At 41.8% G+C, this 25,732-nt stretch overlaps 1 protein-coding gene across 5 annotated transcripts in view; it reads left to right on the top strand.

Moving 5' to 3' along the window:
• The window catches only part of ZNF480 (zinc finger protein 480), a 28,169-nt gene extending 11,104 nt beyond the window's left edge, over window positions 1–17,065 (top strand). For 4 of the 5 annotated variants that reach the window (XM_037991406.2, XM_073016077.1, XM_037991407.2 and 1 more), the window contains 3 exons: window positions 3,523–3,649; window positions 5,686–5,814; window positions 12,363–17,065. In XM_037991406.2, coding sequence (XP_037847334.1) covers window positions 3,523–3,649; window positions 5,686–5,814; window positions 12,363–13,642 — 1,536 coding nt within the window. In that variant the 3' untranslated portion in view covers window positions 13,643–17,065. The remainder of the gene's footprint in view (window positions 1–3,522; window positions 3,650–5,685; window positions 5,815–12,362) is intronic. The other variant, XM_037991410.2, reaches the window with a different exon arrangement.
• The last annotated feature ends 8,667 nt before the right edge of the window (window positions 17,066–25,732 follow it).

The raw sequence follows: 25,732 nt of genomic DNA, 5'->3' as shown, positions 1-25,732 counted from the left end.
CAGCTCCCAGTAGGTTGACTTGGTACTGGTGCACCTCTGGGTGCAGCCTCCTGAGTGTCTTCTGGATTTCTCACAAAGGCAATTGGCCCACATATTCTTGTTTAAGTTGTGTCTACATGGATTAAAAATGGTCCAGGGCTTCCTGTTCCTCTGTCTTGCTGACATTACTCTTTTAGTAGAGTTGCAGATTTCTTACACAGGTCTGGAATGTCTTCTAGTTAGGGGCCATGTATATTTCCTAAGAGAGATGTCAGATGTATCTTTACTATATGTTTCATTTTATAAATATTGCTGCTAAAGAAGGAAACTTTTTTCAATATAATATTTTTTCTTTTTTAAAATTTATTTTCTTCTTTTAATTCTTTTTTCTTTCTTTCTTTTTGAGACAGAGTCTTGCTGTGTCACCCAGACTGGAGTGCTGTGGCAAGATGTCAGTTCACTGCAACTTCTGACTTCTGGGTTCAAGCAATTCTCATGCCTCAGCCTCACGAGTAGCTGAGATTACAGGTGCCCACCACCACGCCTAGCTAATTGTTTATATTTTTAGCAGATATGGGGTTTCACCATGTTGGCCAGGCTGGTCTCGAACTCCTGACCTCAAGTGATCCGCCTGCGTCAGCCTCCCAAAATGCTGGGATTACAGGCGTGAGCCACTGCACCAGGCTAATATATTCTTATTAGTTAATATGCTAAAATGACATTCTTTGTCTTGGTTACAATAATTTTATTAATTATATATATTTTTAAATCCAGCTTTTTCCTGCTCCCAATCCCCACTAATTTTTTCTTTTTTTAACCTCTCCTTCTGGTCCCTGCTCAGGCATCCTGTGCAGTGGTGATTGGCTGCAGCACAGACCAGCCCCCTTTTCCCTGCCTTAAAGTCGAGCAAATGTCTGCCATGTTTACTGCTGATTGTCATGTTTCATGAGATGTTCTTGCTTAATGATATTGTTGTTTTTGTTTTTGAATTTTATTTTTGGCCTTGTTTTAATTATCTAGTAATTTCTTAAGATGTATACTGCTGAGGTATTTTCTTTGACTTATTTTGTTAAATTATTATATAATAATAAATTTTCTATCATGTATTAATGTTTTATTTTATTAATGGAATATATTGATAAGCCCCATTGGGCTTTTGTAAATACCTAAACACGTAAATTTTATGGACATAATTATTATATTTATGTAAGTCGGGGTCAATCACATGTGTGTAGAATCCCAGCTTCTTGGGAAGCTGAGGCAGGAGGATCCCTTGAACGCAGGAGTTTGAGACCACCCTAGGCAACGTACTGAAACCCCATCTCAATTTTTTGAAGTATTATATATAATCATATTTTTTATATAAATAGAGATGGGATCTTTCTGTGTTGCCCAGGCTGTTCTCAAACCCCTGTCCTCAAGCAGGCCTCCCACCTTGGCCTCCCAAAGTCCTGGGATTACAGGTAGAGCTACCATGCCCAGCCTGCATTTATATTTTTGAATCTGGGTATTTAATAGAGATTGGAGTTCAACTTTCTGTGTTTTTTTATCGTCTATAATTTTTTAATGGCTTAATATACAACCATGTTTATAAACTAAATTGAGTACAGCTTTTACATTTTTGTTGCAAACATGCTGAAATGTACATAGCAAAAATAACAATGACAGGTGGGTGCAGTGGTACAAATCTTTAGTTCCAGACACTTGGGAGGCTGAGGAGGGAGAAACATTTGAGCCCCAGGAGTTCAAGGCTGTAGTACACTGTGAATAAGCCACCACTATGCAGCCTGGACAACATAATGAGACCCTGTCTCTAAGAATTAAAAAACAAAAGTGATGACAGATGTCATCTAAAAAATAGGTTATTGACAGACAACTCCTATTTCAGTTAATGTGTATAAGTGTATACGTGTGCTAGTGTATATGGGCCTAAGTGTACATATTTATGTGTGTACATGTGACATGTGTCCATGACTGCACAGATGAGCAAGCCTATGGTTTTATTAAGACACATCATCATTTTTATGTATTTTATTTTTTTAACAGTTGAAATTACATTTCAAATATTTTCCATGACCTCAGAAATTATCCTACATCATCATGTTAATGAGTTGATAGCTGTGAATAGTAGCATATTATGGGATACATGTGTGTACTCATATATAATGACCTTTTATGAAGGTCCATGATTTTATCCCTAAACTTGTTTTAACTTTTTTCTTAGGTAATTGTCAATTTACTTTTGATGCTGATCTGTTCATTGTTCGATTCCTTTGGTTTGGTTCTAATGCCCGGACACCTAGGATGCAGTGCTTACTCTGCTGTTTTTAGTCCTTACACCTGGGGCGAGTTTCTTAGAGTATCTGTGACACAGTCGTCTTCTCAGTAAGACAGGGACAGGTGTTTCTTTCCTGGGCTTTAGTTGTTATAGCAGTTAGTACATGTAAAGCATTTAGAGTAGTGCCTGTCTCATGGGAAGTGTTCAAAAGCTTCAGTCATTGCTATTGTTATCATCACAGTTTTATACTACTTTTTTTTTTTTTTTTTTTTTTTTTTTTGAGACAGAGTCTCACTCTGTAGCCTAGGCTGGAGTGCAAGTGGCGTTGATGTTGGCTCATTGCAACTTCCGCCTCCTGGGTTCAAGCAATTCTCTTGCCTCAGCCTCCTGAGTAACTGGGGTTACAGGCACCCACCAGTACACCCAGCTGATTTTTGTATTTTTAGTAGAGACGGGGTTTTACCACGTTGGCCAGGATGGTCTCGACCTCCTGACCTCAGGTGATCTGCTGCCATGGCCTCCCAAAGTACTGGGATTACAAGCATGAGCCACCATGCTTATAATTCTTTTTTTTTTTTATCGTCCTCTCCGAAGACACCACTTGTATAGTAGTGGTGGTGTTATTGGTAGGTATTCAGATCAGGTAGATACTGAATATCACTTGGAGTGTAAAAAATAATATCTAATCCTTCTATAGAGATTACCATGGGTTAATTTTTTATTTGTATTTCTTATATGTCCACAAAATGAAAAATCTATATTGATTTTTACAATATAACTTATTTTGGAAAAGTATAATAAAACACAACTCACAGGCCGGGATGGTGGTTCACACCTGTAATCCCAGCACTTAGGGAGGCCGAGATGTTTGGACCACTTGAGATCAGGGGTTCAAGACCAGCCTGGCCAACATGGTGAAATTCTGTCTCCTCTGAAAATACAAAAATTAGCTGGTGTGATCGTGTGCACCTGTAGTCCCAGCTACTTGGGAGACTGAGGCACAAGAGTTGATTGAACCCAGGAAGTGGAGGTTGCAGTGAGCCGAGATCACACCACTGCACTCCAGCCTGGGCGACAGAGCAAGACTCTGTCTCAAAAAGAAAAAAAAAAACATTTACAGACACATAACTACATCACAAATACCTTAATTAGATTTGTCAGAACATTCTCTTCAATTGAGTTAATCTTTATAACTCCCTTCTCATTTTGAGTGAAGATAAATACCCTTTACATATCCTGTTGGTGAAATATGTTTTTCATTTTAGGGACATTTGACATTCAGGGATGTGGCCATAGAATTTTCTCAGGCGGAGTGGAAATGCCTGGACCCTGCACAGAGGGCTTTATACAAGGACGTGATGTTGGAGAACTACAGGAACCTGGTATCCCTGGGTGAGGATTGTGCCCCTGCAGAAGCTGGGATCTGCCCTTGGTTATTTCAGCATTTTCCCTTGTGTGCCTCCTGGGAGCACCTGCATTATTTGACTGACATTAAGCAGGAGAATCACTTGAACCTGGGAGGCAGAGGTTGCGGTGAGCCAAGATCACGTCATAGCCAGCCTGGGCAACAAGAGCGAAACTCTGTCCTCCCCCCAAAAAACAAACAAACAAACAAAAAACAAAAAAAAACCTTATTGACTCGGGCTGGGACCAATGGCTCACACCTGTAATCCCAGCACTTTGGGAGGCCAAGGCAGGAGGATCACCTGAGGTCAGGAGTTCAAGACAAGCCTGACCAACATGGAGAAACCCCATCTCTACTAAAAAGGCAAAATTAGCTGGGCATGGTGGTGTGTGCCTGTAATCCCAGCTACTTGGGCGGCTGAGGCAGGAGAATTGCTTGAACCTGGGAGGTGGAGGTTGCGGTGAGCTGAGATCAAGCCATTGCACTCCAGCCTGGGCAACAAGAGTGATCCTTGCTTTCTCCCTTTTCTCCTGTCTTATAAACTAGGGAAAAGGGGAGGTGGCAGAGAAGCTGGGAAGGACAACAGGAAAAGTGGTGGTCTCATTCCAATCCTAGCACTTTGGGAGGCTGAGATGGGAGGATCTCTTGAGGCTAAATGTTCAAGACTAGCCTGGGCAACAGAGCAAGTCCCAGTCTCTCTTAAAAATTACACACACAGCTGGGCACAGTGGCTCACACCTGTAATCCCAGCACTTTGCGAGGCCAAGTCGAGCAGATCACCTGAGGTTGGGAGTTCAAGACCAGCCTGACCAACATGGAGAAATCCTGTGTCTTCTAAAAATACAAAATTAGCTGGGCTTTGTGGCACATGCCTGTAATCCCAGTTACTCGGGAGGCTGAGGCAGGAGAATTGGTTGAACCTGGGAGTTGGAGGTTGTGGTGAGCTGAGATCGCACCATTGCACTCCAGCCTGGGCAACAAGAGTGAAACTCCGTCTCAAAAAAAAAAAAAAAAGAAAAAAAAAATCTAAAAATCTTGTTGACTCAGAAATGAAAAGCTCCATAGTGTTTTCTGGAGTTGAAATGTCAATTTTCTTCAGATGTTCTGTCCCCTTCATTATATATCATTGGGTGATGTACCAGGGCTGAACTACGCATAAAACCTTTTTTGTTTGTTTTTGAGATTGAGTCTTGCTGTCACCCAGGCTGGAGGGCATTGATATGATCTTGGCTCACTGCAGCCTCCACCTCCCAGGCTTAAGCAATTCGCCTTAGCCTCCCTAGTAACTAGGATTACAGGCGCCTGCCACCACACCCGGCTAATTTTTGTATTTTTCATTTTTACAATGTTGGCCAGGCTGGTCTCAAACTCCTGGGCTCAAGCAATCCACCTGCCTCAGCCTCCCAAAGTGCTGGGATTACAGGCATGAGCACCCAGCTGCATAAAACCTTATGGCAAACTTCAGATACCTACTTCCCTGTTTTCTACTCCTGTGCTTTTTTTTATGTTTTGTTTTTTTGAGACGGAGTGTTCCACTCTTGGAGGCTGGAGTGCAATGGCGCGATCTCAGGTCACTGCAACCTCCGCCTCCTGGGTTCAAGTGATTCTCCTGCCTCAGCTGCCCGAGTAGCTGGGATTACAGGCATGCGCCACCACACTTGGCTATTTTTTGTTTTTGTTTTTGTATTTTTAGTAGAGACGGAGTTTCTCTGTGTTGGTCAGGCTGGTCTCGAACTCCCAGCTTCAGGTGATCCGCCCGCTTCAGCCTCCGAAAGTGCTGCGATTACAGGTGTGAGCCACTGCACCTGGCCTCTACTCCTGTGCTTTATACTCAGTAGTTACTGGAAAGGGGCTCGATGTCTGCTTGTTATTACATTCCCTAAGCATTCAGAAGGAGGCAGTCTGTGGATTAATTTGTGAAACGTTATTCTTGATTCATTTGTGATATCCTTTCTCCTTCCTACACATAGGGCTTGGATTTTGGAGATGCCACAGCACATTTTGATTCTTTTTTTACAAACAGGAATCTCTCTTCCTGACCCAAATATTAACTCCATGTTGGAGCAAAGGAGGGAGCCCTGGTCTGGTGAGAGTGAAGTGAAAATAGCAAAAAATTCAGATGGGAAGGAGCACATCAAAGGTGTGAACACAGGTAAGAGCTCAGATGGGCAGGGTGGAAGCCATGCTGTTGTTTGGGCTTTTTGTTTTGTTTTCTTTTGTCTAATTTTGTTTTTTTGTTTTTATTTTTGTGTTTGTTTTTTTTTTTGAGACGGAGTTTCACTCTGTTGTGAAACAGAACCTGAGAGATGGAGCAAGACTCGGTTTCAAATAAATCAATATATATATTTTTTGTTTATTTGACTGGAGACCCTTCCTTCCCTTCCTCCCTTCCTTCCTTCCTTCCCTTCCTTCCTTTCCTTCCTTCCTTCCTTCCTTCCTTCCTTCCTTCCTTCCTTCCTTCCTTCCCTTCCTTCCTTCCTTTCCTTTCCTTCCTTCCTTCCTTCCTTCCTTCCTTCCTTCCTTCCTTCCTTTCCTTTCCTTCCTTCCTTCCTTCCTTCCTTCCTTCCTTTCCTTCCTTTCTTTCTTTCCTTCCTTCCTTCCTTCCTTCCCTCCCTCCCTTCCTTCCTTCCTTCCTTCCTTCCTTTCCTTCCTTCCTTCCTTCCTTCCTTCCTTCCTTTCCTTCCTTCCTTCCTTCCTTCCTTCCTCCCTTCCCTTCCTTCCTTCCTTCCCTTCCTTCCTTCCTTCCTTCCTTCCTTTCCTTCCTTCCTTCCTTCCCTTCCTTCCTTCCTTCCTTCCTTCCTTCCTTCCCTTCCTTCCCTTCCTTCCCTTCCTTCCCTTCCTTCCTTCCCTTCCTTCCTTCCCTTCCTTCCTTCCCTTCCTTCCTTCCTTCCCTTCCTTCCCTTCCTTCCCTTCCTTCCTTCCCTTCCTTTCCTTTCCTTCCTTCCTTCCTTCCTTCCTTCCTTCCCTCCCTCCCTCCCTCCCTCCCTCCCTCCCTTCCCTCCCTCCCTTCCTTCCTTCCTTCCTTCCTTCCTTCCTTCCTTCCTTCCTTCCTTCCTTTCCTTCCTTTCCTTCCTTCCTTCCTTCCTTCCTTCCTTCCTTCCCTCCCTTCCTTCCTTCCTTCCTTCCCTCCCTCCCTCCCTTCCTTCCTTCCTTCCTTCCCTTCCTTCCTTCCTTCCTTCCCTCCCTCCCTCCCTTCCTTCCTTCCTTCCTTCCCTTCCTTCCTTCCTTCCTACCTTCCTTCCTTCCTTCCTTCCCTTCCTTCATTCCTCCCTTCCTCCCTTCCTCCCTTCCTTCCCTCCCTCCCTTCCTTCCTTCCTTCCTTCCTTCTTTCCTTCCTTCCCTTCCTTCCTTCCTTCCCTTCCTTTCCTTTCCTTTCCTTCCTTCCTTCCCTTCCTTCCTTCCTTCCTTCCCTTCCTTCCTTCCTTCCTTCCCTTCCTTTCCTTTCCTTTCCTTCCTTCCTTCCTTCCTCCCTTCCTTCCCTTCCTTTCCTTTCCTTCCTTCCTTCCTTCCCTTCCTTCCTTCCTCCCTTCCTTCCTCCCTTCCTTCCTCCCTCCCTTCCTTCCCTTCCTCCCTTCCTCCCTTCCCCCTTCCCCCCTTCCCTTCCCTTCCCTTCCCTTCCCTTCCCCCCTCCCTTCCCCCCTCCTTCCCCACTCCCTTCCCCCCTCCCTTCCCCCTCCCTTCCCCCCTCCCTTCCTTCCTTCCTTCCTTTGAGATGGAATTTTGCTCTGTTTCCCAAGCTGGAGTGCAGTGTCACTATCTCAGCTCACTGCAACGTCCGCCTCCCAGCTTCAAGGGATTCTGCTGCCTCAGCCTTCCAGGTATCTGTGATTATAGGCACCTGCCACCAGACCCAGCTAATTTTTGTTTGTATTTTTAGTAGAGACGGGGTTTCACCATGTTGTCCAGACTGGTCTCGAACTCCTGACCTTAAGTGATCCGCCCGCCTCAGCCTCCCAAAGTGCTGGGATTACAGGCATGAGCTATCGTGCCCAGCTTATTTTTGTTTTTCAGATACAGGGGTCTTGCTATGTTGCCTCTGTTGATTTTGAACACCTGGGCTCAAGCAATCCTCCTTTCTCAGCCTCCGTAAGTACTCATTATGGGCGTGAGCCACGATGCCTAGTCTTATTTTTTTTTTTTTGAATTTAGATTTAATTGATTACCAGTAATATTGAACTCATTCCTCCTACAATTTCACTCTCTCCCCTCTCCCTTTCTGTTCTGTTTGTATGAATTTCAGTATTTTAGATACTCAAATGGAATCATACAGTATATGTCTTTTTATGACTGGCTTATCTCACTTAGTGTAGTATCTTTCAGGTTCATCTATTTTGTAGCACATCAAGAAATTTGTATACTCTTTCAGGACTGAATAATGTTTTTCTATTTGTCTGTACCACAGTTTATTCATCCATTGGTGGACACCTGCATTGCGCCTACCTCTTTATTATTTTTAATAATGCTGCTATGAACATGGGTTTTTGTTGTTGTCGTTGTTGTTTTTTGAGACGGAGTCTCGCTGTCTCGCCCAGGCTGGAGTGCAGTGGTATGATCTTGGCTCACTGCAACCTCTGCCCCCAGGGTTCAAGTGATTCTCCTGCCTCAGCCTCCCAAACAGCTGGGACTACAGGTGCCCACCACCATGCCCAGCTAATTTTTGTATTTTTTGTAGAGACAGGGTTTCACCATATTGGCCAGGCTAGTCTCAAACTCCTGACCTCATGATCCATCTACCTCGGCCTCCCAAAGTGCTGGGATTATAGGCATGAGCCATCGTGCCTGGCCTTGAACATGGATTTTTAAGTATCTCTTCAAGATGCTGTCTTTATTTTTATTTTATTTTTCATTTATGTGTGTGTGTGTTTGTTTGTTTGTTTGAGATGGAGTTTCGCTCTTGTTGCCCAGGCTGGAGTGCAATGGCACAATCTCGGCTCACTGCAACCTCCACCTCCTAGGTTCAAGCAATTCTCTTGCCTCAGCCTCCTGAGCGGCTGGGATTACGGGTGTGCACCACCACACCCAGCTAATTTTTGTATTATTAGTAGAGATAGGGTTTCACCATGTTGGCTAGGCTGGTCTCAAACTCCCCACCTCAGGTGATCCACCTGTCTCGGCCTCCGAAAGTAGTAACATTACAGGCACGAACCATTGTGCCTGACTTTTTAGTTTTTAATCTGTATACCCAGATGTGGAGTTGTTGCGTATACTAATTATTTGATTTTAGATTCTTTCAGAAAATGTCATACTTATTTCCAAAGTGACCGCACCATTTCACATTTCCACTAACAGGAGCACAGAATTCTCCTATTTCGCCGTATTTTCGACAACACTTGTGATTTTCTGGTGTTTCATTCTTTTTTTCCTTTCTTGACAATAAATATTCTATATGGGTATGAGGTGATATTCTGTATGTGTGTGAGGAAAAATATCCTATGTTTTCTATTTGCATTTCTCTAATGATTTGTGATATTTTGCATTTTCTCATATGGTCATATATCACCTTTGGAAAAATGTGTATTTCTTTCTACATTTCTTAATTGGATTATTTGTTTTGCTTTATAAGAGTTATTTATATATTTTTATTTTATTATTTTATTTATTTATTTATTTATTTATTTAAGATGGAGTCTTGCTCTGTCACCGAGGCTGGATGCAGTGGCGTGATCTCGGCTCACTGGTACCTGTGCCTCCCAGGTTCAAGCAATTCTCCCACCTCAGCCTCCCAAGTAGTTGGGATTACAGATGCACACCACCGTGCCCGGCTAAATTTTTGTATGTTTAATACAGTTGGGGTTTCACTATGTTGGCCAGGCTGGTCTTGAACTCCTGACTTCAGGTGATCCACCTGCAGCCGCCTCTCAAAGTGCTGGGATTACAGGCATGAGCTACCACATCCAGCCTATATATATTTTAGATATTAAGTTTTTATTACAGATATATTATGCAAATATTTTCTCACATATGGTAGGTTTTCTTTACATTTTGGTAATTGTTTTCTTCCATCCACAATAGTTGTCAAATTTGTCATGGTGCATCGTGTGTATTTTTACCTTCTTTCCCGTACTGTCAGTGTTATATCTGGGGAAATGTTGAATCCAATCTCATGAAGCTTTTTACCTATGGTTTTTTTCTAGGAGTTTTATCATTTTAGGTCATGAATAGACTTTAAGTTAATTTTTGCACTGGGTGTAAAGTAAGGGTTCAGCCTCATTCCTTTGCATGTGGGCATCCTTTTTCTTCAGCACTATTTATGATGAAATGACTGTCCTTTCCTTATTACATGGTCTTGGCATTTTGATTGAACATCATTCGACCAAGTATTTGAGGGTTTGTTTCTGACTTCTCTGTTCTTGCTTTTTTTTTTTTTTTTGCATGAGGGTATGGATTATCACTCTGTTGCCCATGCTGGAGTGCAGCAGTGTGATCTCGGCTCACTGCGACCTCCGCCTCCTGGGTTCCAGTGATTCTCCTGCCTCAGCCTCCCAAGTAGCTGGGATTACAGGCGTGCGCCATTATGCTTGGCTAATTTTTGTATTTTCAGTAGGGATGGGGTTTCACCATGTTAGGCAGTCTGGTCTCAAACTGCTGACCTCAAGCAATCTGCCTGCCTCGGCCTCCCAGACTGCTAGGATTTCAGGTGTGAGCCACCACGCCTGGGTCATTTTTTACTTTTAATAGAGAATTTTATCATCTCATTTGGTTTACCGGTACTGTCTGGAATCCTTTTATTTCATTTTGAAGGTCTTTCTGTAGCATTTCTTGTTGGGCAGGTCTAGGGTACTAATGAACTTCCTTAACTCTTCTTTATCGAGGAAAGTCTAAATTTCTCCTTTATTTTTGCAGCTTATTTTTGCTCCATATAGTATTCTTGGTTGATTTTAAGCACTTTCAGTATGTTATCTCACTGTCTTCTGGCATGCAAAGTTTCTGCTGAAAAAAAGTACATAGTCTTACACATTTTCCTCTAAATGGCAAATATCTTTTTTGTTGCTGCTGTCAAAATTCTTCCTCTGTCTTTGATGTTTGATAATTTGTTTACAATTTATCTCTGCGTGAACGTCCTTGGGTTAATTTTAATTTGAATGGTCAAGGTTTTTGAATTGTATATTCAGGTCTTTCTTCAGAATTGGGATTTGGACAATTATTTGGACATTATTTCTTCAATTGCAATTTCTGATCCTCTGTCTTCTCCTTATGAACCTCTAATAATTTGTATATTGTTGTGCTTGAGAGCATCCAAAAAACCTGTTAGCATTTATTTGCTTTTCTTCATTGTTTTTTGTTTTTGGTCTTTGGAGCTGATTATATATATGTGTGTGTGTGTGTATATATATATGTGTGTGTGTGTATATATATGTGTGTGTGTGTGTATATATATATATTTTTGGGGGGGGGACAGACTCTCACTCTGTAGCCCAGGCTGGAGTGCAATGGCACGATCTTGCCTAACTGCAACCTCTGCCTCCTGGATTCAAGCAATTCTCCTGCCACAGCCTCCTTAGTAGCTGGGATTACAGGTGCGTGCCCCCATACCCGTCTACTTTTTGTATTTTTAGTAGAGACGGGGTTTCACCATATTGATCAGCCTGGTCTCGAACTCCTGACCTCATGATCTACCTGCCTTGGCCTCCCAAAGTGCTGGGATTACAAGCATGAGCCACTATGCCTGGTGGAGCTGATACTTTTGAATAACCGATCTTTAAGTTTGCTCATTCTTTTCTGTGCTCTATCCATCTGTTGTTGAGCACCTAATGAATTTTTACTTTATTGTGTTTCAGCTCCAGAATGTTTTTGTTTCCTCCTTTGTTTAATATCTTCCTTCTCATGTATTATTTTTCTGATTTCATTTAGTTGTTTCTCTCTCTCTGATAACTTTTAGCTTAGTAAGAATCTTAAAGCAGTTGCTTTAAATATTTGTCAAAGGCCAGGTGCAGTGCCTTGTGCCTGTAATCCCATCATTTTGGGAGGCCAAGGCAGGAGGATCACTTGAGCCAAGAAGTCTAGGCAATATAATGAGACCTTGTCTCTAAAGAACACAGAAAAAACTTGCTGAGGCTGAGTGCGGTGGCTCATGCCGGTAATCCTAGCACTTTGGGAGGCTGAAGCAGCTAAATAAATATTTGTCTAGTAATTTAGAGAGCTGCCTGTCTTTTTCTAGGTTTGGCTTTATTTATTTTCTAGCGATAATTCTCTTTCCTTTTGTAGGCCTTGTAATTTTTGGATTAGGTTTGGTAAAATAACTGCTTCTCTCAGTTGTTTTGTATAAGACTTGGTTAGAGGGAGATCTTTTCTAATTAGCCTGTTGTAAAGGGTGTGGGAACACTCACTCCTTTTCCGGGGATGTGCTTTTCCTAGTTTTGTGCATGTACTGTTATTCTGTATACCACTTCTCTTAAGTGTTTTATTTTCCCTAAGAGACTTGTCCCTTCTTTTTCTCAGAAGGTTTCAATTCCTGTTCTATCTCTCTGCTCATAATCCCTCTCAAACTCACCCATAATCCTCTGACTCCTACAGATTTCCCAGCACTCCAGTGCGTCACCTTACCCTTTTCTGTTTTCAGCACTGCCAACGTGATGTACAGAGTGTGCTGATATTTCTTCCAATGTCTGAGTCAGATGAGGCAGATTCTAGTTTTTCCATCAGACTCTAAACATGCCAGAATTATGGGGTCTGAATTTTACTCTTTTCTTGCTTTCCTAGGGAGCAGCTACGCCTTGGGAAGCAATGCAAAAGACAAACCAACTAAAAAACAACTTGGAGTATCCTTTCACTTACATCTGTCTGAACTGGAGCTATTTCCAGATGAAAGGGTAATAAATGGATGTAATCAAGTTGAAAACTTTATCAACCACAGTTCCTCTGTTTCCTCTCTTCAAGAAATTTCTTCCAGTGTCAAAACCCCCATTTTTAATAGGAATGATTTTGATGATTCTTCATTTCTCCCACAAGAACAGAAAGAACACATTGGGGAAAAACCTTATGAATGTAATGAGCATAGCAAAGTCTTTAGAGTGTCTTCCAGCCTTACCAAACATCAAGTAATCCATACTGCAGAGAAACCTTACAAATGTAATGAATGTGGCAAGGTCTTTAGTCGCAATTCACACCTTGCAGAACATTGGAGAATTCATACTGGAGAGAAGCCTTACAAATGTAATGACTGTGGCAAGGTTTTTAGTTACAATTCAAACTTTGCACGACATCAAAGAATTCATACCAGAGAGAAGCCATTTGAATGTAATGAATGTGGTAAAGTCTTCAGCAATAATTCTTACCTTGCACGACATCAAAGAATTCATGCTGAAGAGAAACCTTACAAATGTAATGAATGTGGTAAGGGCTTCAGTCACAAGTCATCTCTAGCAAATCATTGGAGAATTTATACTGGAGAGAAGCCTTACAAATGTGATGAATGTGGCAAGGCCTTCTATAGAATTGCGCTCCTTGTACGACATCAGAAAATTCATACTGGAGAGAAACCTTACAAATGTAATGAATGTGGTAAGGTCTTTATTCAAAATTCACACTTAGCACAACATTGGAGAATTCATACAGGAGAGAAACCTTACAAATGTAATGAATGTGGAAAAGTATTTAATCAACTTTCAAATCTTGCACGACATCGAAGAATTCATACTGGAGAGAAGCCTTACAAATGTAATGAATGTGGTAAAGCATTTAGTGAGTATTCAGGCCTTTCAGCCCATCTTGTAATCCACACTGGAGAGAAACCTTACAAATGTAATGAATGTGGCAAGGCATTCAGACACAAGTTATCCCTAACCAATCATCAGAGAATCCATACTGGAGAAAGACCTTACAAATGTAATGAATGTGGCAAGGTCTTCAATCGAATTGCACACCTTGCACGACATCGGAAAATTCATACTGGAGAGAAACCTTACAAATGTAGTGAGTGTGGCAAGGCCTTTAGTCGCATTTCATACCTAGCACAACATTGGACTATTCATATGGGATAGAAACTAGAAATGTAACAAATGTGTCAAAGAATTTAGTGTGGGCCAGGCATGGTGGCTCAAGCCTGTAATCCCAGCACTTTGGGAGGCCGAGACAGGTGGATCTCAAGGTCAGGAGATTGAGACCATCCTGGCTAACACTGTGAAACCCCATCTCTACTAAAAAATTAAAAAAAAAAAAACCAGCCGGGCGAGGTGGTGGGCGCCTGTAGTCCCAGCTACTCAGGAGGCCAAGGCAGGAGAATGGTGTAAACCCAGGAGGCGGAGCTTGCAGTGAGCTGAGATCTGGCCACTGCACTCCAGCCTGGGTGACAGAGCGAGACTCCGTCTCAAAAAAAAAAAAAAAAAAAAAAAAAAAAGAATTTACTGTGCACTCAAGCCTTACTACTCATGTTTTATTCCATACCGCAAAGACATTTTGCAAATGCAAAGATTATGACAAGGTCTTCAAACACGTTTCTCTAATAATTCATTAGATAATTTATACTGCAGAGACTTGCCCATTGTAATGAATGTGTGGAAAAGTCTTCAACAAAATTTCACACCTTGCAAAAGGAGATCTAAAAAAACAATCAGAAATGACAAAGGGGACATTACCACTAACCCCACAAAAATACAAGAAACCCTCAAAGATTACTATAAACACCTGTATGCACACAAACTAGAAAACCTAGAAGAAATTAATAAATTCCTGGAAAGATATAACCCCCAAAGATTGAACCAAGAAGAAATTGCAACCCTGAACAGACAAATAATGAGTTCCAAAATTGAATCAGTAATTAAAAACCTGTCAAACAAAAAAGCTCTGGACCAGACAGATTTATAGCTGAATCCTACGGGATGTATAAAGAAAAGCTGTTACCAGTCTTACTGAAACTGTTCAAAAATGTGGATGCAGAGGAACTCCTCCCTATCTGATTCTATGAGGCCAGCATCATTCTAATACCAAAACCTGACAGACACAATGAAAAAAGAAAACTTCAGGCCGGTATTCCTGATTAATATAGGTGAAAAAATCCTCAACAAAATACTAGTAAACCAGATCCATCTGCACATCAAAAAGCTAAACCAACATGATCAAGCATGCTTTAGTGTTGGGCTGCAAGGTTGGTTCAGTATACACAAATCAATAAATGTGATTCATCACATACACAGAACTAAAAACAAAAACCACATGACCATGATCATCTCTTTAGATGCAGAAAGGGTTTTAATAAAATTCAACATCCCTTCATGTTAAAAACCCTCCACAAATTACACATTGAGGGAACATACTTCAATAAGAACCATCTATGATGGACCCACAGCCAAAACAATACTGAATGAGGGAAAGCTGGAAGCATTGTCCTTGAGAACTGGAACACAACAGGGATGACTACTCACCACTCCGATTCTACGTACTACTGGAAGTCCTAAGCTTAGTGATCAGGCAAGATAAAGAAATAAAAGGCATATAAAAATAGGAAGAGAGGAAGTCAGTTTCTCTTGCAGGAGACATAATTCTATAGAAAACCTGTAGTCTCTGCCCAAAGGCTCCTAAGATCTGATAAACAACTTCAAAAAAGTTTCAGGATACAAAAGCTATGTACAAAAATTAGTTGCATTTCTATACTTCAGTAATGTCCAACTATGAGCCAAATCAATAATGGATTCCCATTCACAGTAGCTGTAGCTTTTTGTAAAAAGTATAAAATACCTAGGAATACAGCCAACCAGGTACATGAAAGATTTCTGCAATGAGAATTACAAAGCAGTGCTCAAAGAAATCAGAAACAATAGAAATTGAAAAATAGCCCATGCTCATGGATAGGAAGAATCAATATTGTTGAAATACTGCCCAAAGCAATTTACAGAGTCAATACTATTTCTGTCAAACTACCAATGGCATTTTTCACAGAATTAGAAGAAAACATTCTAAAATTTATTTGGAACCACAAAAGCCAACCTAAATAGTAAAAGCAATCCTAAGCAAAAAGAGCAAAGTTTGAGGTATCACACTACCCAACTTCAAACCATACTACAAGGCTACAGTAACTAAAACAGCATGGTACTGGTACAAAAAGAGAAACATAGATCAATGGAACAGGTAAGAGAACCCAGAAATAGAGGCATATACCATGTGATCCTCAACAAAGCTGACAAACAAGCAATGAAATAAGAACTTCATTCAATAAGTGGTGCTGGCATAACTGGCTAGCCATATGCAGAACATTGAAACTGGACCCCTGTCCTTCACGATATACAAAAATCAACTCAAGATAGATTAAAGACTTAAATATAAAACCAAAAACTATTAAATCCCTAGAAGAAAACCCAGGAAATGCCATTCTGGACTTAAGCACTGGAAAAGACTTAATGATGAAGACCCCAAAGCAATTGTAACAAAAACAGAAATTGACAAGTGGGACCTAATTAAACAACTTCTGCGCAGCGAAAGAAGCTATTAACAGAGTAAACAGACTACAGAATGGGAGAAAATGTTTACAAATTGCATCTGACAAAGATCTAATCCAGAATCTCTTATAAAGAACTCAAATCAACAATGAAAAAACAACCCCATTAAAAGCTGGGCAAAGCACATGAATAGATGTTTCTCAAAAGAAGACATACATGTGGCAATAAGCATATAAAAAATGATTAATATTGCTATACATTAAGGAAATGTACTCAAAGCCACAATGAGATACCATCTCAGACCTGTCTGAATGGGTATTATCAGAATGGGCATTATTAAAAAATCAAAACATAGATGCTAATGAGGCTGCAGAGAAAAGAAAATGCTTATACAGTGCTGGTGGGAATGTAAATTAATTCAGCCATTGTGGAAAGCAGTGCAGCGATTTCTCAAAGACCTAAAAGCACATAGCATTCAACCCAGCATCCTGTTACTGGGTGTATACCTAAAGGAATATAATCATTCTGCCGTAAAGACAAACACGTGTATGTTCATTGCAGCACTATTCACAATAGCAAAGACATGGAATAAACGTAAATGCCCATCAACAGTAGACCAGATAAAATGTAGTACATATACAACATGGAATACTATGCAGCCATAAAAAAGAACAAGACTCTGTCCTTTATAGCAGTATGGATGGAGCTGAGGCTCTTATCCTAAGTGAATTAATGCAGGAACAGAAAACAAAATACCCCATGTTCTCACTTATAAGGGGGAGCTAAACATTGATTACACATGGACTCAGGGGAACAGTAGACACTGGGGCTTATGGGTGGAGGTTGGGAAAAGCATGAAGATTGAATAATTACCTGTTGAGTATTATAATTATGCTGATTACCTGGTGACAAAATTAACTGTACACCAAACTCCTGCAACATGCAGTTGACCCATGTACACATACTCCTTGAACCTAAAATAAAACATGAAAAAAAATAAATTTCACACCTTGTAAAACATCAAGGAATTTATATTGCACAGAAACCTTACAAATGTATGTAGCAAAACATTTAGTGTGCCTTCAAGTCTTAATATTCATCAGATGATCTGTAATGCAGAGAAACCTACCTTACAGTTGTAATGGATGTGGGACTGGGCACAGTGGCTCACACCTGTAATCCCAGCACATTGGGAGACCAAGGTAGATGGATCACCTGAGGTCAGGAGCTCAAGACCAGCCTGGCCAGCATGGCGAAAACCCGTCTCTATTAAAAATACAAAAATTAGCTGGGCGTGGTGGCCTGCGCCTGTAATCCCAGCTACTCAGGAGCTGAGGCAGGAGAATCGCTTGAACCTGGGAGGCAAAGGCTGCAGTGAGTAGAGATCAAGCCACTGTGCGCCAGTCTGGGCGACAGTAAGACTGTCTCAAAAAAAAAAAAAAAAAAAAAAAAATGTGGCAAGGTCTTTACTCAGAAATCAAACCTTGCAAATCATCACAGATTCCATGCTGGAGAGCAACCTTACAAATGCAACATGCGTGGTAAGGTCTTTAATCACAATTCACACCTTCCACAGCATCAGGTGATTCACTCACGAGAGTCCTTACAGAGTATGGCAAACTCTTTATTATGAGTTCTGATATTAATCAGCATCAGAGTGTTGTACTAGAGGGAAATCATATAAATGTATGTGACACAGGCTTTATCCAGCCCTACCAAGTCACTGGACGTCCACACATACATCTTTGAGGAAACCACAGGCCGGACACGGTGGCTCACGCCTGTAATCCCAGCACTTTGGGAGGCCAAGGTGGGCGGATCACTTGAGGTCAGGAGTTCAAGACCAACCTGGCCAACATGGTGAAATCCCATCTCTACTAAAAACACAAAAATTAGCTGGGCATGGTCGAATGAGCCTGTAATCCTAGCCACTGGGGTGGCTGAGGCAGGACAATAACTTGAACCTGGGAGGTGGAAGTTGCAGTGAGCCAAGATTGGGGCCATTGCATTCCAGCCTGGGAAACAGAGTGGGACTCTGTCTCAAAAAAGAAAAGCAAACCATAAAGATAGATTGTGGATTGTGGATGCAAAGGGTGTTCATCAAGGACCGTTACTATCAAACACGAGAGCTTTGAGCATTTACGGAAGAAATAACTCAGTCTCTAGTACTTCTGTATTAATATATGACATAGCATGTTGCAGAAAAATTACAAGCTGAAAGATACCAAGCCTCATGATGCAAGGACAAGTGGAAATTGCGATTTTTATTCAGGTTATTAAAATATTTAATCCCTTGGGCGTTTTGGAAAGGCTACTTTACTCTTTATGACTTTCAGCCTAAACTTAGAACTCTCATTATGTGCTTTTCCTACAGGCCTTTCACTGTGGTCTCTGGGAAAGAATCACTAGGATGACAGGGCTGATTTTATTAGCTGAGGAGTATTTCTATCCAGTTTCCTGGAAGAAGGACATTGCCTTTTCAGGTTAAATATCGTTTGATTTAGACAGCATGGAGGTGAGCAGAGAATAACAAAACTGTGTGTCAGTCATCATACTTACTGTGTGCAGCAAACCCTTTTCCTGACAGGCACAGTGCTATAAACCTGTACAGCAGGTTACACTACTGAATACTGTAGCCAATTGTAATAAGATGGCATTTCTGTGTCTAAACACAGAAAAGTTACCATAAGAATACCATATCAGGCCAAGCGTGGTGGCTTATGCCTATAATCCCATCATTTTTGGAGGCTAAGGTGGGCACATCACCTGAGGTCGGGAGTTCAAGACCAGCGTGATCAACCTGGAGAAACCCTGTCTCTGCTAGAAGTACAAAATTAGCCAGGCGTGGTGGTGCATGCTTGTAATCCCAGCTACTTGGGAACCTGAGGCAGGAGAATTGCTTGAACCCAGGAGGTGGAGGTTGTGGTGAGCCAAGATCACCCCACATTAAATGCCATATAAAAGATAGAAACAAAGTGCACCTGTTTAGGGCACTTACCATGAGTGGAGCTTCCAGAACTGGAAGTTACTCTAGGTGAGACAGTGAGGAGTGGTGAGTGAATGTAGAGGCCTAGGACATACTCCACACTACTGTAGGCTTTAAAAACACTGTACACAGCTGGGCACGGTGGCTCACGCCTGTAATCCCAACACTGGGAGGCCGAGGCGGACAGATCACAAGGTAAGGAGTTTGAGACAGGCCTGACCAACATGGTGAAACGTCGTCAATACTAAGATTACAAAAAAGTTAGCCTGGCATGGTGGCACATGCCTGTTATCTCAGATACTCAGGAGGCTGAGGTGGGAGAATCGCTTGAATCCAGAAGGTGGAGGTTGCAGTAAGCCGAGATCACGACATTGCACTCCAGCCTGGGCAACAGAGCAAGACTCTGTCTCAAAAACAAAAAACACTGTACACTTAGGCTACACTAAATTTATTTTTAAAGAATAAAGTGTGCTGTGATGTTACCATGGCTACAGCGTCACTAGGAATTAGGAATTTTTCAGCTCCATTGTAATCTTATGGTACCACCATCGTATATGTGGTCAGTAGTTGACCAAGACATCATTCTGTGGTGCATGACTACTTATTTTTACTGATGTCTTTTGCCATTTTAAAATGATGGAGATCTTTATACCATAATATGGTAGGCTAAGTAATGGGTTTCTGAAACTTGTTAAGAGAGAAACTACTGTAAGACTGAGGTTAAATTATTACTGATTACATATCATATAATGGATTAATAAGGCACATTTAATTTAGGAATAATGTAATTACTGAAATTGACTGGGCTGGGGGCAGTGGCTCACACCTGTAATCCCAGTACTTTGGGAGGCCGAGGCAGGTAGATCACGAGGTCAGGAGTTCAAGACCAGCCTGACTAACATAGCAAAATCCCATCTCTACTAAAATTACAAGAAAATTAGCCAGGCGTGTTGGCGGGTGTCTGTAATCCCAGCTACTCAGGAGGCTGAGGCAGGAGAATCGCTTGAACCCAGCAGACAGAGGTTGCAGTGAGTCGAGATCATGCCACTGTACTCCAGCCTCAGCGACAGAGTGAGACTCCATCTAAAAAAAAAAAAAAAAAAATTGAAGAAAAGACAAACACTAAAAGTGGCATCTAGATTTTTTGAGATGGGATCTTGCTCCATGGCCCAAATTGGAGTACGGTGGCATAAACACAATTCACTGTTGCTTCAACCTCCCAGACTCCCAAGTAGCAGGGACCACAGCCTTGCACCACCATACCTGGCTAATATTTATTTAGTAGAGACAGAGTGTTACTATGTTGCCAGGCTGGTTTAGAACTCCTGGGCTCAAGGGAGCCTCCGACTTTGGTCTCCCAAAATGCTGGGATTGCAGGCATGAGCCACCACACCCATCCACCAGTTGTTTTTTCTTTTCTTTTTAACAGAGAACTATCACAAGATACATCTGAACTTGCAAACTGCCAATTTCCAGATTTTTTTCATCTGAAACTCATCATAGTGCTAACTTTTCTACAAAGAGATATTGACTAAGACCAAGAGGGATAACAGTTTCACTATACTCAGCAGACCACAGTTATTTTCTGTGGATAGTACTGAATCCATAAAGCATATAATATGCCCACCTTTCAGAAAAAAAGTAAGTTATTTATATTGTAGCCATTGCTTCTCAGACATTCAGTTTTTTGATATAATTGTCACATAGTTATATTCATTCATCATGACATGAAAAGAGGCCTTATACTGACACCTCTATTATCCTGAAAATCATGTTTGTAATTTTTGTAGGCTGGATAAACTTCACAACTCAATTGCAGTGTGATTTAAGTATCAGATAATAGTATACAATAAAACATCAACCATCACCACAAGTGTGGATTACATTAAATTACTGTCATAGGCATCAGAGATTTGTATAGACGGGAGGACCAAATGCTCCAGAAATTATTTCAACATTCAACAACTCATTGGGATGTAGCTCTAGACCAGTTTTAATTTTTTTTTTTTTTTTTTTTTTTTTTTTTTTTGAGATGGAGTCTCACTCTGTTGCCTATGCTGGAGTGCAGTGGCGCGATCTCAACTCACGGCAACCTCCACCTCCTGGGTTCAAGTGATTCTCCTGCCTCAGCCTTCTGAGTGGCTGGGACTATAGGCACGCGCCACCATGCCCAGCTAATTTTTGTATTTTTAATAGAGATGGGGTTTCACCATGTTTGCCAGGATGGTCTCTATCTCTTGACCTCATGATCCGCCTGCTGTGGCCTCCCAAAGTGCTGGGATTACAGGCGTGAGCCACCACACCCAGCTGGACCAGTTTTTATGAAGAATTTTCTGACATAAGCCCTTCTCCAGATTCCTGAAGGCCTCCTTCCCTTCACAGATGCGTCTCTCAGAATAAAACAGAAAATACTCACCAGACTCCTTTCTGCTCCCAGGACGGTGGGCTCAGTGTGAAGGTTATAACAGCCAGTATATCTCAGAGAGGGAGACAGCCAGGCCCTGAGATAAAGGTTTGTGATTCTGCGACCTCACCTCCCCCGAAGAACCACAGTTATTAGTTTACTTTTACCACAATGGCAGTGCATGCTAGGAAAGACAAAAATATTTTTTTCTAATAATTTGTCTCAGTTCTCAATTACCAGAAACAACTACAGTGTCTAGCGAGCCACTCCAAAGAGATTGGTGTAGTATTTAGAAGAGGCTTTTTTATTTCCATGGACCCTGGAAGCAGACAGGGGCTCACGTGGAGAGTGCAGGACATGCTGAGGTCTGAGCCATGAGGGACTCTCAGCAAAGTGTACATCTCACGGGACCTTCTGCTTCCTTGAGTTCTGCTCAAAATCTTTTTCCTGACTCTGAGAACATATGCTTCTAGACCCCTTCTAGATTATGGGAAGGCAAATGGGCTACCATGAAGAGACCAAGAAGGATCTATTAATGCACTAAGAGTAAAAGGAAGAATGTGATGTCAATAATTGATGGTTTGAAACATTAAAGGGCACTTTCTGATATACATGAATGATTAAATAAATAATTGGGAGAGAAGAGACCAAACTCCTATGCAGAAGAATTCCAAATAACTCTTGTAGACACTCCACCTCCAAGGAGGTGGAATACTCATAACTCCCGACTCCACAAATGCAGGCTGCACAGGGCTGCTGCCTTTTAAACACTACAGTATGGCAGGGAGAGAATGAGAGGAATTTCATAGCTAAGAAACCTGACAGACACAGCCTCAGACAGGTGATCAAGGTCGACATCCACAGGGGATTAAGTAATGTTAATAGTACGCACCTTTGATAGGATGTGATAAAAATGGCACTTCTCATTGGTCTTTCTCCCCAATGTCCCTAACCTTTGTCTAATCATGGGAAACATCAGACAAATGCCAATAGAGTGGCTGCCCCCAAGAACACATCGACAGCCCTGCTACCTAACCAGTACTCCTCAAAACTGACCAGATTATAAAAAACAAGAAGAATATGAGAATCTGTTAGAGCCAAGGGGAGCCTAAAGACACATAATGGCTAAAAGTAATGTGGTGGCCTGGACAGGATCCAGGCAGAGAAAACTGCAGGGGGCTGAAGGTCCATGGGACGTGACCAACTCAGAATTCCACTGCAGGCTATATGATCAAACAGCAAAGTGTTTATCATTAATGCAGGATGTGGGCAAACTCAAACTTCCCTGCCACCAAAAGGTTTGCTGAGGGACATCACTCCCTGTCACCGGGCTCCTTGAAGTTATCTAATGAGAAATCTAGTGCCTATTATTCAAAGATGCAGTATTGCAAGCCTGCTGTGAACCAAAGGGGTAACTGACAATTACCCAACAGTCATCCCCCCTTTCTCACTATCTCTTTTACCTAATAAATATGGAGGGCTGTGTAAAGCTCAGAGCCCTTGTCCCCTAGAGGCAAATATACTCTCCTGTCTTTTATTCCTGCATTCGTCCCCTTCGTTCAGTCCCCCTAAGTACATGCAGGTTACAAGTGGTACCTGAACAGGGACAGAATTGGGTGCTTTATAAGTGGCCTCACGAACTGGCGCCCTGCATGGCGACAGTGGCATCCAAACTTGAGACTTCTGGGATGTGAATGAAGAAGGTCTGCTGGAGCAGAGGAACTGAAATTGACAAGGCGAACGGAGACCCCAGGACGAGTCTGCCAGCTGTGGATATAAAGTCAGTGTCCTAAAGAGGTACTGGGAACAGTGCTTTAAAGAAGTACTGGGAACGGGAAGTTTTCTGAATCAGGGTACAAGGGGAATAATTTGTCTACTGAAGAAAAACATGATGTGCAGTTGCTTAAAGTTCTGTTGAGACAGTCTGGAGCTCAGGTTAGTTCGCAGACACTAACCTCCTGCAGAAACCACAAAAGGTTATTACGCATAACCCATGGTTTCCACAGGCAGGCACTCTTGATGTGGAAAAGTGGGACAGAGCAGGCGAAGGATTAAAACAGGCTCATCAAAAAGGTTTCAAAGTTGATTCTCCAGTTTTTTTCCACTTGGAGTTCAGTTTGTACTGTACTTCTGCCATTATCTTCTTCTTATTCTGTAGGACAGCAGCCTGAATCTAAAAATCTGAAAGAATATGTTGTTCTACCCACAGCTCCAATTGAAAATAGAAAAACAGGAGAAGGAGGATAAAAATTGGCCTATACTGCCTCCTTCAATTGCAGAAACATTTGTACCACCTCCTTTGGTGGCAGAAATAAGAGACCCCAATACAAAGAATTTTATGCTCTGCTGTCATAGCTAGAGAGCCCTTAAGACCTTGTGCTTTTCCTATTTCCATAAGGCCTGATCCAAATAATCCACAGCAGTTTATTCATGAACACACCCCGCTAGAATTTAAGTTGTTGAAAGAATTAAAAACGAGTGTGGTCAATAACTGAGTGCAAAGCCCATGGTTCCTGGAGGAAGGAACGCTAGATGTAGAACTCTGGGAGCAAGTGGGGAGAAATCTTAAACAACATCAGGTGCAAAGGCATCAGGTCCCAGTAAAATCTTTAACGTTATGGGCTTTAATTAGATCAGCCTTGGCTCAGTTACACACAGAAGAGCCTAAAAAGAGGAGGGAGGAGAAAACGTCACTTGCCTTATCACCTCCTCTTCCTTCAGCCCCAGTATCATCGGGCCAAAATAACAAAGAGGAAACGGAAGTCTTACCTAAGACTCCTCCTCCAACAGGTAGGACAAAGGACAGAGGATACTTTACAGCTATCAGTCCCTGTGTTAAGTAAGCAGCATTAGAAGGAGAACTCTTAACCTGCTCAGTAATGCAAAATCGGCAAGACAATCAGGTGTATGTTTATCAAAAGATAACAAAAAATGCATTAGAAGCCGAAACTGCTCAGCCAAGCAGGCAGTAGGTGGAGGAGAAGGCTCAGCAGCAGAAAAGCTCCTGGCAACCAAGCCTACAAGGTCCGTCCAGGCTGGCAGCATCCCCCTGGCAAAGGAGGGAGGGACCGGTGCAGACACAGGCAAAGCCTAAGCAAGTACAATGTGGTCACCTCCCAGGACCTGCACCGCTGCCCTCTGGCTCTGCGGGCAGCCCACAGCAAAATTTCATATGTTACGTCCCAGGCTATATGATTCTCTGCTAAGATTTAAGTAAAATGTAAGAATTTGAAAAACCTCTTTTCTAATAATGACCACTGTTATTATCTCTCTTCTACCCCTGAGGTAGCTTTCCAAATTCAATTTCAGTAAAGTAGTAACATCTGAAGGGAGAGCGATCACAGAGGGCCCGTGAATTAGTTACAGAGTAATTAAAAGCTAGGCGTGTAAAACCACACATTACCCTTTAAAGGAGAACTTTAAACCTAATTAAATGGTATTTGTTAAATTGAAAGCTAAAAATGCTGTGCCCTTCTCAGAAAGTGAAGAAAAGTTGTATGTAAGTGCAGTAAAAACTTACGCATGAATGACTGTCTTAACCCACTGATTACAGATCGTCTTTGATTTGTACTTGCTAAGAGTCCTAAACTGAGTTCCCCAGCTAGGGAGTCACTGTTTTCAAGACGTTTGCCAGATGAAAATCCATAAACTTGGTCACATCCCATGGGCCTTCAGCTCCCTGCAGAAAAGAACATGAGTTAAAGTTAAGGAAATCAGAATAAATTATGAATAAGTTGATGGTAGTGTATCAACAATGGTTTATAAACTGTAAAACCCATATAAAACTAGTATAAGATGTTAATAACAGGGAAAACGGGTCAGGGTATATGGAACTTGTCTACTTTTTTTGAATTTTTAAGATATAAATCTATGAATGTTCTAAAATAAAGTTTATTAGTTTTTAAAGTAACTAATTTAGGCCTGGCTCGTAATCCCAGCACTTTGGGAGGCCAAGGCAGGCAGATCACAAGGTCAGGAGTTCAAGACCAGCCTGGCCAACTTAGTGAAATCCAGTCTCTACTAAAAATATAAAATGTAGCTGGGCATGGTGGCACATGCCTGTAGTCCCAGCTACCTGGGAGGCTGAGGCAGGAGAATCGCTTGTACCCCGGAGGTGGAGGTTGCAGTGAGCCAAGATCGCACCACTGCACTCCAGCTTGGGTATTGGAGTGAGACTTTGTCTCAAAAATAAAATAAAATAAAGTAATTTATAAAATTCAATGAATATGGATTGGAAACAGATGAAACAAATTTTCTAGGAAAGTGTACTCTACCAATTTTGACAGTAGTAGAGATAGAAAATCTAAAC

This window comes from Chlorocebus sabaeus, chromosome 6, assembly GCF_047675955.1.
Source record: "Chlorocebus sabaeus isolate Y175 chromosome 6, mChlSab1.0.hap1, whole genome shotgun sequence".
NCBI lineage: Eukaryota > Metazoa > Chordata > Mammalia > Primates > Cercopithecidae > Chlorocebus > Chlorocebus sabaeus.
Note: the sequence above shows the minus strand (reverse complement) of the source record. Positions and strands in the feature narration are given on the sequence as shown.